Source organism: Pipra filicauda, unplaced genomic scaffold (genome assembly GCF_003945595.2).
Source record: "Pipra filicauda isolate LSUMZ 115617 unplaced genomic scaffold, ASM394559v2 scaffold57_size4234018_pilon, whole genome shotgun sequence".
In the NCBI taxonomy this organism is placed as follows: domain Eukaryota; kingdom Metazoa; phylum Chordata; class Aves; order Passeriformes; family Pipridae; genus Pipra; species Pipra filicauda.
In genome coordinates this window covers 1,066,713-1,081,322 of record NW_024104731.1, presented here as the reverse complement: position 1 = coordinate 1,081,322, position 14,610 = coordinate 1,066,713, and the positions used below count along the sequence as shown (strand labels likewise).

The window sequence follows — 14,610 nt, the reverse complement described above, 5'->3', positions numbered from 1 at the left end:
CCTAAATATGCAAAGGTAGCAAGGGCCACTACATTGCACAGCCAAGACAGGTTTGGGTTTTGATCCTTAATGCACTAATTGCCCAAGGCAACATACATGATACCTGATTATAAGATGTACCCTATTTTTCCTCTCTTGAGAGAGTTTTTGGAAAAGCATTGCTGAGCTGCAAGAAGTCTGTTTCAGAGATGCTCAGAGATAGGGAATGCATCCTGAAGAGTCATGAGGGCAGATAGAACAGCTTAAGACATACACTGCTAATAACCTAGAATTAGATGTCTTAAGCTTTTCAAGGTGTATATGTTATGAAGAAAACTACAAAAATGTTTTACTGCTGTTTGCCTAGCACCATCACAGAATGGAGAACACTTTACATAGTTAAGATTAGCAGACACGTTCCTAGACAAAAGAATTTACCTCCTCATTACAGTAAGCTTGAGGAGTTAACTGAGGTTACAAGCCACAAAACCACAACCACTGCACAAATGTGGGTATCTTAGACTCATTTTTTAGTAATAACTCAAATGCAATGTGGTGATTGTAATGGTACTTGAATACAGCCATAGGACATTTCTAATCAAATGAGAATTTCATACTGTATGAGACAATTTCATAGTGCACCTTACAGCATTCAACAATCACAAGCCCGAAACTCACCTCAGGAGACTTTATGAGTTTAGAAAAAGTACCCATGGCACCATGACCTAAAAGAGAAATTGTGAGTGGGTGGGTACTATGCCACACAGGGTTTAGTGTTTATAGTTTCTAGGTTATACATGTTAAAAGTTACCAAAGGGATAGATCATTTTAATAGGCCCATTCTGGATCAGGAAAAAACTCTTAACAAATTTACATAGGTATATGACTTATAAGACTGTTCTGCATTTGCTTAGCTTAATGATTAATTAGACATATTGTCTCCTTATAGGTGATGAAATTGAGATATAAAGATTAAATAGATAGGCCCAAGGTTGAATAGCTAGAGGAAAAGTCAGAACAAAGAGCAGAGTGCTGTTCTGACTTCTCATGCTGTCACTGGATTATGCTAGTTTTCAGAAAGAGTAGGTGGCCAAAGTAGTGCTAAATCTAGGAGATGAAGACACGGTCTTTGTCCAGGTGAAAAGAGAAGTTTTTGATTGGAGTTCAAAACTTAATAATCCATCTGATAAGTAGGCTCCCTAGTAAGGAAGACTTACTAATTGTGACAATCTTCTCAGTTTGCAAAAAGTCCTGAGAATATCCTCCTTCTGTAATTTCACTCCCATCATATTTATACCAACCTTCCATCCACATATCTATTAGAAAAAGAAATTATGTTTTCTGACTCCAGGAAACTAGAAGACATAGAATCAGCATTAGCAGAACATTGGCTGCTAATATTACTTAATGCTTTTATCCGGAAGCTTCGGTACAATAGAGGTCAACTGGAATTAGAGATGGATGGAAGATCTTGCATGAATAATAAAGAGACAAACATGTCCCCTGAAACAGTCAACAACTGAGAGTGTTATTGCCAGAAACAAAGGAAACTCCTGTAACTAATTTGAAAAGCATCTTTCATAAATATATGCTACAGTGGATATATATACATTTAAAAGATTACATTTGAGAGAAAAATGTTACTTAACTTGGGTTATATTCGTAAATCAATTAACACTCCTGACTTAAAGACATCCATGAAAGTAATATGTGGGTTATAGTATTTTAAGTGGGAATAAAATATGATTCAATTTTCCCATAACTAGACAAAATATATAAACCAGGATTTTACCACAGGAAGATTTTTACTAAGTTTACTATCAAAAGACTGCCTAACACTCTTACTCCTCTCCCCAGGAATTGCATTTACAAGAGACTTGCTATAATAAGAGAACATTACCAATAGCATTTTTTTATATATTTAAAATACAGAGAGATACTGTCACCACTGCTTTATTTTTTTCTTTTTCCTGAACTTCCAGAATGGTTCTAGTGTCTTATCATGTTGCAGATGAAACACTTATTTTGGCAACCTGCCAAACACTTTCTGTTTGAAACTTAATATCTCTCCAACTGGTAACAGAAGTAACTGTTTGACCTCTTCCCTGTGTGGATTTTTTTCTCTTCCTGTTTGTGCACAACTTATTCATAAAGATGTCATAGTTAAGTATGTCCCACCTGAGAAACTTCTACACCTTTCTGTTTTCTGCCTATGAATCTCTGAATGTTAAGAACCCATACAGGATTGTCAAAACTTCTGCAAAACTTTGTTTCAAAAACTGAGTTAAAACTAATGCCATAAACCAAACCTCCTTGATCACCAATTTCGCGGTACATAACAACTTCAGAACATTCTCCTTCTCTCTCTAGCAATGCATTTATTGCCATGTACTGAGACAAGCACATGTACTTCCAGATGTACACTGACACTAGGTACCCTAACAGCAACAATTCCACCACAGAAGGTGAACATACTACTACTGCTAAAGAAATTGTTTTGAGAGAAATGTCTGATAAAGTGTAGGTTTATGTAGACATCCAGGAATGGCTGAATTCCAATCATGTTCTTCAACTGTGAAATGTATAATTCTTTTCTGCCTCATAAAAGGAAATAGCCCAGAGGAGAACTGATAGAGGAGAATGCCCAGAATATACATCTGTCTTATTCTCCTCCCAATGCACAGAAAATGTGGTACTGTCTTATCTCACGCAGCTGTTGTTATGTCCATATAACTTGAATCTTCAAATGGATCCATTACTAAAAAAAACACCAAATAATTGCAGAGATTTGAACAGTTATGAAGTGAATCATTTTTCTTATATGAAAAGTGAAAGAACAAATACAGTAAAGATCTGCAAAAGATCTCCTTACCAATAGCATCTCCATATAGCAAGATAAGAAAAACTTAAGCATCCTACCACAGTGTTCTCAGTACCTGACACAGGCTTGGTCCAGTACACTAAGGCAATAGTAAAGATTCATTTATGGTATATGAAATTGTCTTAGGTCTTTGCTGTACGGAAAAAGGAGTAAGGCAAACCTAGTGGTTTGCAGTGGTATAACTAGAGCCATGGCACAGTAGTACTATTAAGATAACATAAGCAGAAAAGAATAAATAAATCACAAACATTGCCCTTATAGCTGCTGCTAAAGGCCTGTGTTCAGGTAAACTTGACAAAGTTACTGAAGCTAGAATGGATGGCTATGAAAAAAAGAGTTAACAAAGCACATCAAGAAATTAAAGTAGCTGGAAACGAAAGCTGTTATGAATATGTTAAATGACCCTCACATGCCAGAAAGTAAATTCTGCCCAACCCTGGAGTGCTACCAGAATGCATGGCCACACCAGTGATTTGGACTTTCAGATAAAAGCAGTGAAGGTGGCTGTTACACCTGAGTATGAAAGATAATATCAATAAGCTTATGATAGAAAACACAAAGATACGGACAGGAACAAACTGCTCTAGGTAAACACAAATGGCTCAGACAAATAAAAGGACTGTGCACCTTTTAGACTAGCTGTCCACTTTTCCTGAATATATAAGTGCATCTAATAAAAAATACCCATTTCCAGAAGGATTTGCGTTCTCCTACATCCAGTAACTATTATGACTGAAAAACTTCCACAGAAGACTGTTAAGAATTCTATTTTCTGCTTTAAAAGAAGTAACAATTTCACTCCAAATAAGCTCAGAAGTCAAGGTTCCTCATGGATTTCAGAAAATATTCTGTATGGCCAGTATATTATTTCTGACACAACTTGGAAAAGAGAACAATGAAACCTAAAATATGTGAAGAAATACAGAACTGGCATGGAGCACTCAATTTCCAGCCTACTCAGAGATCAAAAGGCCAAGTTTTACAGCTAATAGGAGAATGCATGGGAAGCAGAAAGTGGGGCTGCAACTGCTACACAAATTGTATTAACTGCCTTGATTGGTTCACCTTCCCTAGGGAGAAAAAAAAAAAGCAAAGGCAGAAATGGGGCAGTCAATCATGCAGGGATTTATTTCAAAATGTGGCATTTTCTCTGCTTTCAGATACTTCCTCTGAACCTTGAATAATGTTATCTCCTTCTGATTACCCTCTCCATAGTATTAAGAGCAGCCCACAGCTTTCAGATTGATAGTTATGCAAAATGTAATGAGTGCTAAACTAGATCATTAATTCTACTGGTTAAACAGAACGAACTTCTCCCTCTATCCTGTTGGGCTTTCTGCAGTGGAAATGAAAACCACACACAAAAAACCCAACCAACTGACAACTAAAGCTATTAGTCTATTAAAATGTGAAAAGAGATAGTTTTAGGTGTTGCTTTTGCATCCACCATTTTCAAACCAGAAAAATGTTCAATGCATCTGAACATCATGATGGACAAAATTTAACAGAGCAAATAAATGCTGCAAGAAAAATGAAATAGGAAAACTCAAGGTATTTCTTCAATGGCAATACACCAGAACTAAAAAGGAGGCTGTGACAGCTTTTCAATGGTGTGGAGGTTTTGTACAGTCATTCATCACCACAGTACCTGCTCCATAACATTTTGTTCAAGGATTATTTGCATATATCTAAAATGGTAATGGGGCAAGCATATATCACTCTTGTTCATCTATATGCTGGGTAGATGTTTGGATCCAGAAGTTTCAGCCAATTATTCACCATTTAAAGTTGTCCTCAGTTACTATTGTGGAGATCCAAAGAAAGATAACTCTTATTGGTATGGTTAAACACTGAGTGTTTGCCAGAAACTCATGGGAATTATAACCTGAGCAGCAGCTACTCCTTTTTTACACAACTTACATGGAACAAATTACTTTTCAAGATACAGAAGAAAAATTTTTCTATTTAAAGCATATACTTTTGTCTTTAGCTATTGATGTATTACTAACAGGACTCAGCGTCACCCATAAAATCATTAAGTTAAATTGAAGTCCATTACAACATTATTTTACTAAGCCATTTTCGATGCACTGTAGATCTTCCTATTTTTCAGAACATATAAATGAAATATTTAACCTTAGTAAGTTACATATTGCTAACCACAAAGCACTGAAACATGCTTTTGCAGACCTGCATTGCATTTCTATTTGGCAGAGAGTAAAATGAATTTGTCCACAGTCCATCAGTAATCTATGCTCATCCACTTCTCACTACAGATTGGAAGAAGTTCTGGTACAGCAATGGTTCTAGCAAGTGTGCTATACACTGGAAAATGTATTTCATCAATACCTTAATTTTATTTAAATGATGCATGTGCAGTACTTGAACCATATACAATTCCATAAAATTGAATGAAACAGTTATCTTGAGCTGGAGCCCACCGGGAGCATTGGCTCTGAAACATGAGACCACCTCTGGTACAGTACAAATACTGTTGCCCTCTCCTGAATTGCCTTTTCTGTAGTCCTTCTCCTAGGCCAACCTTGTCCAGGCAGGTGGCAATCATCCGAGAGCAAGCTTCAGCAGCTTTAGGTCTAAATCATATAGGGTCTGTCATTAACCCCTAGTATTCTTGCAGAGAGCAGACTTTCCCCTCACTTAATATGCAGATGAGTTTGTGCTTCATAACTGACAGTTCTGAACTGAATTAGTGCAATATACCTGTTGTGTACCTGGAACTAGCACAGAGACACAGCTCATTTTTGTCCTGACACTTTTCACAGAAAAACTTATGCTGAAAGTATTCCCTAAATGGGGAATCGAGATAAAGAAGTTGTCTTCTTATGCTTCTCTGTACTCAGTGGAGAAGCAACCTTCACTTACAGAAGCTTTTCATTCAGCAATATCAAAAACTTCATACTCTGAACTTGTTTCCCCTTAAGCATATTAATAAGAAATATAATTAAAACATCTTATATAGTGATGAGAACCCTATACAAAAATTTTGAATAATACAGACAATAGCAGGAACCCTTTGGCAAAAAACTATCAAGAATGTTGTGATTTGAATCAAGATTTGAAGAGCTAATACTACTTTTTCTTTCAAGGTAACTGCAATACATTCTTCATAATTTTTGCAGGTTTGAAATGTTACACATAGTGTGCTAAGAGACTCTCAATTTAAAAATAACAGTAAACCAAATAAAGTGAAATAATTTTTAATTCCCTTTTTAAATGTGCATTTGAATTTCATACAGATCTGTAAGGCACTCTTCATTGGTAAAGAAAATTAAACATTCTTTTCCAAATAAAGACAGTTACAAGGCAATGGTACGTGCATAAAATATAAACTTATCTGTAACTGATAAGCAATGAAATATGAATGTTCAGATTTTGAATGCTTTTCTATGTAATGTCACTTCTGTATCATGACTCTATTCAGAGTAAATATTGGCACTGTAAATGATTTCTCGTTGGGGTTAGGGGTTGTATTCTCTTCATATCCCAGTAAAAAATAAACTCTTTAATAAATAAATATATAAAATAAATATATGCTATCTGGAGATGTATAAATAGGTCCATCCTGGAGAAAAGTTCCAGCTCTGACTACGATGTATTGACATCTAACGTCCATCACTAAAGCGGAGCCAGTAAAACTTCATACACAGTTCTCAGGATTTATTACTATTTTACAGTACATTTCTTTCTGTTTCTTCCTGCCGTTGTGTCATTCATAGGATGTAGGCAGTTCTTTGCTAATCTACAGACCACAGATAATCCAGACAAAATTTCCAAGAGTTTGTTATTTTTAAAAAAGTCACACTTCCCTCTGGTTACTGGCTACCAAACAAATCACAAGTTTCAAGGAGGTTGGTCCACTCTCAGCTTTAAGGTTTTGTCTCCTAAATCCAAAGGTTAGAAAACACAGGCTTGCCTTCACAAAGTAGCTTCTTTGCATCCAACATCCTAGACCTCTGCAGGTTCCTCATGCTTGCATTGCCAGGAAAGCAGGGGCAGCAGCTCCAGTTTGGGTCTTTTCCAAAGCTGCTTCCTTCTTCAGCTGTATCCTAACACATCTTTATACAGTTCTGGAACTCTTTCAGGATCCACAGGCCGGGGCAAGAAATGTGTGAATTTCTGGTGTCTTTTGGACCTTGTCCCATCTCTGGGAGTACCATCTTTGTTAAGTGCTACAAAGTATCGCCGCCCTGAATCTTCATGTTTGTACACATTGGATGAGTAAGTGTTGTACCAGTTTTCCTCAAACTGTTCCCTGAAGATGCATTCAGAAGTTAGTTTCTCCTGCAGAAAGAAAGAACAAAGAAAAATAAGTTAAGCTGTCACTAGATATCTGAAGACATGAAAAAACATATGATAAAAATAAACAAAATGCTTAAGGCTTTCTGTAGCCTTACTGTTCATTTAACTGTCAACAAACCAAATGCAAGGATATTATGTGGACCTGACATCAAGTTTGGAAACCTAGACCTGTAAGTATACAATTTTAGATTTAAACATGAGTTAGATAACACTCACTTAAGAAAGCATTACTTATTTATTATTTAATTAAAATTCATCAGACTTCCAGGAACTATATTATGTAAAGTTCTATCTCACTACTGTTCTAGAAATGAGATTTGGTGGAGGGACTCAGGTGCACTATAACATATCAGGAAGGTATTTCCATATGTTCTTTGTGGTGTGCATCACTTCTCACATTTTCAACTGGAATAACCACAACCAAAGTGGAGAAACAGAATATTTTCTCTCAAGATGTTTTAAAACCTGAAAGGAATAGAGTAGGACTGATAGTATTGTAAAAATCTATTTTGTTGAAGTTATTTAACAGATGCAAATCAACTGTCACGAGTACAAGCTTATTTTCATTCTTAAACACAAATATTCCAGTTGGGATCTAAGATACTGCCAGTACTCTTGCACCATTCAGATTTTTCAAGTAACAGTGGTACTTCTTTGTGACATATGCTATTATGCTCTTTTCCCCAGCATTTGCAACAATGCTTTCATGTTGTAAATTTGGTACCTGGAAGTACCACCTGATGATTAAAGTAAGACAGGTACTATATTAATTGTCTTTTATTTGTTCAAACTATCCTTCTAACTTTTTTTCCAGTTGCATTTTATGTTTTTGATGAGAGAGTATGCACTATGATACATTTACAGAATTCATAAAATAAAATTAGATAGTACATAATGTAAATGCTGTTCCAATAACTGATTTAATTTACCTATTTTTGTCATTATTTAAGAGGAATATCTCTTTTCAGTTCTCTTCATCTAGGATAGAGAAACTTTTCCCATCGAATCTTTAGTATCCAAAGATACTGTATACTTCAAAAATATACTACACATTTGAACAGGAAAAAATGTTAGTGTTTTGAAAGCTGAGATGCTAGTTTCTTGAGGAGTTTGCATAGTGTTAAGAAGTGAATTAAAACCTCAAGATGTATGAGCTGACATGGATGTGATACTTACAGAGCCATAGAGTTCTCCTTTCTCATTCATTCCAAGGTAAAGGCCACTGTCCACACCTCTAATACTGACCAGTCCCACTGCCACACTGATGAATTCAAGGATACCTGGAAGAAAAAAAAAGGATTGCTTTAATTCATTTCGTACGCACACAATACATACCATCCAGAAACATAATTGAAAACAAGAAAATGTACATACTATAATAAATGTGGTCTACTTTCTCTAAAATTTCAAATACTATATGGAAATGCACTCAACATTCACAGGAAAGCAGTTCAAGAAGCCTCATCTAGGAACATGAATCCTACATTATTTTAGAAACTTTTTAATGTTGAATATGAAAGGATTTTATTCAGCACAAGGCTAAAGCCATCTGCTGTTGGAATCTAGATTGATTGTACACTATTTGCTAAACTGCCTATTCAAACACTGGAAGATAGGATTGAATTACCTGAAATCATACTTTACTTCTATAGAGTTATCTTAAAAAAACACATCCATTATTAGATCATTTGAATGGAAATCAAAGTACAGATGGGAATTTCATATCTACCCACAGAAAAAAAAAAAGTATTTGCCAAACATCTTATCTAGCATATGGGCCCACACCTCTTGACACAACTTGCTGTCTTCAGTACAGGCTTTTTAAGTATATGAAATGTGCTGCTTTTTTTTTGCTACTGTTTGGATTACAACATTATTTATATTACATTTGCCCAAAAATGTAATATATATTAATAAAATAAAGTATTTGAGAGATGAGGTACTATTTGAAGCCTGAATTTGGCAAGGGTAAGCCAACATACTTAACCAATTGATATGCACAGATTACAGTATATACAAAACATGAAAGAAAGGGAACGTGTGAACTGGCTTTTTGGAAGTTGTTAACAATGTAAACAAAGCCTCAAAAAGAAGTTGTGCTAGAATCATGCCTAAGATTTTGCTGTTCAGCAATTAAACCACAAAACATTAAAAAAAGATCTGAATCTAAGGTAAGTAGTTTTAAATAAGGCATTTGATTATGACTTTTTGTCTACTTACTATTTACGATTTCAGGACAATTTTCACTCTCAGACAAATGGACTGTCCAGACTATGCAATAATTTAAAATGTTTTGAATTTTAATTCAACTTTGGCAGGTTTTTTAGTTATATTAAAAATCACAAGAAAATAATAAATCCTTTGCAAAGAGTAAGCATTAAAAACTCTTATCACACATAAATCATCCTAGTTTTTCACTTGCTAAAGCAAGAAGTCCCATAAGGGAGGTGGAGGTATTTTGTCTTTCTGATATCACTTTCAAAGCCACCCTTTTCCAAAACTATAATAAGCAGGTGATACAACCCACAAAGAAACCAAATCAGACAAACTTACTGAGAATAGCAGTAGAATAAAGGTAGTACAATACTAAAAAGCCCAGTAAATGTTAGATCGGGGGCTAACCTGATTTTCCTTTTAAAGCAAAGATTTACTTCATGTTTACAAGCTGTAGGAAAACTTCCTTCTGAGAAGATCTGTTTGACTACCGTTTTTCTACTTCTTAGAACATCCATGTGTTATAAAAGCAATTAAGAGCCATTTCAGCAGATTGTTTTGACTATGGGGAGGATGATAGGAAACTCTTTAATCACCTTTTTAGGACTGCTAAATCAATACACACCAAAAGTCACGTGTAGTTGACAAAAGGAGGTTTGTTCAGATGTCCAGCTTCTACAACTAATATTTAGGTTTTACTCTCATATCTCAGGAAACGTTTACTTTTGAGGGTTGTCTTCACCTCTTTTGGGTTTATTGACAGAGAAACCTGACTGGGAAGCATTTTAAGCATTTGAGCAAAGAGGCATTTTAGGCTCCTCAGCTTCAACTTTCCGTCCTGCGAAGCAGAGCAGTCTAATGCAGCCTAAGTATCAGCATGCCCAGGTCCGTGACCTATACTAATCTACAAAGACTCAAGAAGCTCGACACCTATAGCGAATAGAAAAAGGATCGGCCTGACTCGCGACTTTTCCTACTCCACTAAACCTGCAAGCACATGCATGTGCTTATAGATCCCCAGCATAGGCTGAGCAAAGAATACATGCCCATCTCCTGGCTCTCATGGGATGTGCAAACTTCCCTCTCTCCCTTGCCCTTGTGCAGACCCCATGGGCTAATGCCAAAGGGTGAAGCCGGTACTGAGGGCTCATCCACCTGCCTCAGCATCACCAGTATCACACCTCTCTCCCAAGAGCACGACTGCTCACGTCCAGGTACACAGAGACTCGTTTACACGCAGACACAAACACACAAAACAGCACCCGCACAGACACGCACCCGCGTGTGGTAGCGCGCACACACACGCACACGCCGGGGCCATATCGCCTACCGAAGAGACTGTGGTCCTGGCGGGTGCCACGCACGCTGCCGTCGGGCAGGATCTGCAGGTGGAAGCCGGTGCGGCAGTACAGCTGCCGCCGCCGCAGGATGCCCTGCAAGTGCGCCAGGTCCGCCGCCGCCGCCGCCGCTGCCGCGCCGCCGCGGGCCGCCCGCTCCGCCGGGGCGCGCCGGTCCCCGAGCAGCGCCGGGCGCTCCCCGGCGGGCGGCAGCAAGAAGTGGGCACCCACCGGCTGCCCCAGGCCGTCCAGGCCGCCCAGGAAGCCGCCCACCTCGGCCAGCGGAGCCATGGGGGCGCGGGGCGAGCGGGCTAGGGCGCGGCGGCGGCGGAGAGCGGCTGCCGGCCTCTCCCGGTGGGCATGTGGGGGTGCGCCGCGGAGCCCCAAGCATGGGGAGCCGGCAGGGCCGAGCGGAGCCGAGCCGTGCTGAGCTGAGCTGAGCCAAGCTAAGCCGAGCTGAGCCGAGCTGGTGCGAGCCAGGCAGCGGGGTGCTGTTCATACGCCCCGCACGCGTGTATATATGTACGGCGGTCCCCTGACATATGCTAATGAAGGCGCTGCGGGGAGGCCGCGTTTGAAATTGTAAACCGGCTCCAACTCCGCTCGCACCTTCCTCTGATCTGCGCTGACGGCGGGGAGGGGGCTCCGGGCGCGCCCCCGGTGCGCAGCCGGGCACTGACGGGCGCGCACACGCGCGGCGCGGGCGCGGTCCCGGCGCGGAGCGGGCAGCGGGGGGCGGGCGGGAGCGGGTCCCGGGCGGGAGCTGGCGGAGCATTACGTGGACAGGTGCAAGGAGAGGCAGGAGGGAAGAAGGAGAAAGGGCGTTACCTGAGGGTTAGACCTGCCCAGACACACATGAAAGAAAAAAAAACAAAGATCTGACAGTTTTACTCCTTGTTTCTAAAACGCTAATAAAATGTACATGCATTACCCTTCCCTTTTATCACTTCAACTACAAGGACGGGGATTTCTAAAGAAATTGGCATAGTCAAGGAAGGTGTTTTCCCCTTTGCAAATTCTCCCTCACATTTAATTTATCATTAATGTGACATGAAACTGATCTATAGCATTTGGGTATTGACAGGAGGTCTTAAAAACATAAATGGGCAACTCATTGCTTGCAATAAATATTTTCAAAACTTGCCGAGAAAAAGAAAGAAAGATTGAGAGGTGGCTCATCTAATCCATCTTCTTTGGGGTTTTGCATTGGGCCCATAGCCAAAGTCTGGGAACATCACAAATTAGCAATATCATCTACTGAAAGTTCCCTGCTGTCTTTCCACAGCGTTTTGAAACAGTTTGGCACTCTGCTGTCCTGTTCGAGATGAGCGTATGCTTTTTTTATCCCCAAATTAGAATAGTTCATGCATGTAAATGCATTGGTGGAACACATGTTCATTCATTATCAGCAATGGTAAAACAACGTTATATTAAATCTAAGAGCTTAACTTTTGCTATCTTTCCTGTTTTTTCTGTAAGGTCTAATGAATTTTAGGGCTGAAACGACATGACCCATCTTAGCATTTAAGAACGCAATGCAGTTCCTTGCCTATGTTAAAACACAGTATTAGAGTATAAAATGCAAAGATCTTTCATAGTTAATTCTTTCAAAAGTTCAAGAGAATCACTTGGCAGTTTAAGGTTTCATTTAAACAAAAAAGTTGCAGAGAATCATGAGAGATTAGTTCTCCCGTCTTGCTTCGTGGTCTTTTCAGTCACAGTCTAAATCTGAGAGATCAAATGGATTTGATTGCTTACCTTTATTTGCTACGGAGAGTATAGGGCTAATTAATTGGCAGGTGCTTTAAAGCAGGTAATGCTACACCTTTTCATCACTGCAGTCCTAAGTACTGCCCCTGTGTGCACCTGAATTATAAAAAGGCTGCTTTAAAGCAAGTGATTTACTGTGGAAGGATTTAAAACTGAAAAAATTAATGCTAAATACAATGATCAGATAAATCACCTCAGAAGAGAGCACAGGCAGACCCGCTCTGAAGGCAGTTACAGATAGATGTTATATTATTTTACCTTTTAGATAACAGGAGCCTGTCATGTGGTGGGACCCAAAAATCCACCATAATCGAGATTTCAAAGCACATCTGTGTAAACATTATCACATCAGTGTAAAACATCAACCAATGAGCTTTCTCTTTGAAGCAAATCTACTTAATTGTAGTGCTAAATCAAAGAAATAGATCAAAGCTGAATAATCTATATGGCACCTATTTCTCAAGTGGCCTGTACACTGATTACTCAAATATACCTAAAACGTTTGAAACACACATCAAGTATTTTTATTGACATGACTGGCAGGTCAAGATGAAACTGCTCATCACAGCTGCTGAGTTGCAGTACATACACTAGGATGGTACAGCTGAATGGAGGAGGTATATTCTTCTCAGCCTAAAGATGCTCCTGTACAGGTACTGTTCCTGGGTCCAAGAAGAACCTTCAAGTCCTACAAATAGTATAGGGGTTTTCTGGTCAGATGGCACCACTGTCTCCAGTAGAGAAGGATGGCTTTTTTAAAAAAAAAAATCTTCAGCCATCACACACTGAAAGACCCTTATGGCTAAATCTTTCCTGTTATATAATGGAAACATTTAAAGTAGAGTGGAATACACAACATCGATCTTTTCCGAGTGGAGTCTTTAATGTCTGGGCACTAAACCGGTTATGCTGTTCTATAAAGTACCAGAAAAGAAACAAAAAGATAAGATTTTTTTTGTGTGTTTGCACTAGTCATGTGACAGGAAAAGATAACACTAAAGATTTTTTTTTTGCACCTTCTGAGACTCTACCATGGGAAGTTAAATAATTTGGAAGAGAGTTTTTACAAGAGTACATAATTCAACTTAAAGTATACAGTACAATCTAATCAACTCTACATATACTTCCTAGAGACGGCACTTTCAATGTCATTGAACAAATACATATGTGGTTGAGTTTTTATTTCCATAGCAAGTAGTTCTGGCTTCTAAAGACAATATAATTACTGTATATTTACCAAGAATAGCATGCTGTCATAAGCAAAATCCGGTGCCTACAAAGGGAGTGGACAAAGCAAGGGACTGCAATCTTTCACAGATAGTCTATAGATAGATAGATAGATAGATAGATAGATAAAAAGAGAGAGAGATCTGTGTATCTATAAAGATCCTGGTTGGTATAAAACTGTATGTCCTGCAATTTATTGCACCTTTATTAATTTTAGAACTCCCTTACAACACTGCTGTGCCAGCCGTAAATTTTTAATGACATAATAAAATACTGGGAGGGTTCATGAATACATGAGGAAGAAAACACCTGGCAGAACAAAAACCATGAAGCATAACATAAAAGGGTATGTCCAGCTACAGATACCTGGGTATCACAGTCAGTTCAAGATTCTTCCTTGATTTGGACAAGAAAACATGGTTGGCTGCTTTCAACAAGGCAAGCAGAACATGCAGAAGTTGCAAGTGCCTTTCTGAGCACTGCAAGTCTGAGTGAAACAAGGTGTATTTTTGCATAGAATTTACTAGAAAGAACAGAACCTTTTCCAAGGCTCCGTGTACAAATCAGATCATAGTCTGATGATCAAAAGCTTTTAAAATGCAATACATGCAGATTTAAAAAACATTCACAACTTTCTCTTCCGAACAGATACAGTTGCAGGTATGTATGCATACATGTATATATAAGTATATCTACGTATTCACAAAAACTCAAATGAGAGAAAAACTATGCTGAAAAAAATTCTTTTCCTATGGAAAGCGAGTTCTGCATTTCTTACACCTTCATTTCTTTTATTTCTTTACATTAAGTCAGAAATTCATAGGGCTTTTTAAGATTCTTGATTTTTTTGTCCATGTTTTCACGGACACACATGAATAAACT

The 14,610-nt window shown here is 38.5% G+C and overlaps 1 protein-coding gene across 1 annotated transcript; it reads right to left on the bottom strand.

The window, feature by feature from the left end:
- Nucleotides 1–6,062: 6,062 nt before the first annotated feature.
- Nucleotides 6,063–11,192, bottom strand: FGF20 (fibroblast growth factor 20). The gene is made up of 3 exons (XM_027735457.2): nt 10,725–11,192; nt 8,357–8,460; nt 6,063–7,162 (listed from the first exon to the last, which is right to left on the bottom strand). The coding sequence occupies exons 1-3, from the start codon at nt 11,020–11,022 to the stop codon at nt 6,917–6,919; spliced, it is 648 nt and encodes a 215-aa protein (XP_027591258.1). The 5' UTR covers nt 11,023–11,192; the 3' UTR covers nt 6,063–6,916.
- Between the last annotated feature and the right edge of the window lie 3,418 nt (nt 11,193–14,610).

Excerpts from the sequence above, each read along its gene's own strand:
- FGF20 (XM_027735457.2), bottom strand. The coding sequence starts at position 11,022 with ATGGCTCCGCTGGCCGAGGTGGGCGGCTTCCTGGGCGGCCTGGACGGC. Across the intron at positions 8,461-10,724 it reads CCAGGACCACAGTCTCTTCG|GTATCCTTGAATTCATCAGT; the intron begins GTAGGCGATATG and ends TTTTTCTTCCAG. Across the intron at positions 7,163-8,356 it reads AAGGAGAACTCTATGGCTCT|GAGAAACTAACTTCTGAATG; the intron begins GTAAGTATCACA and ends TTCTTTCTGCAG.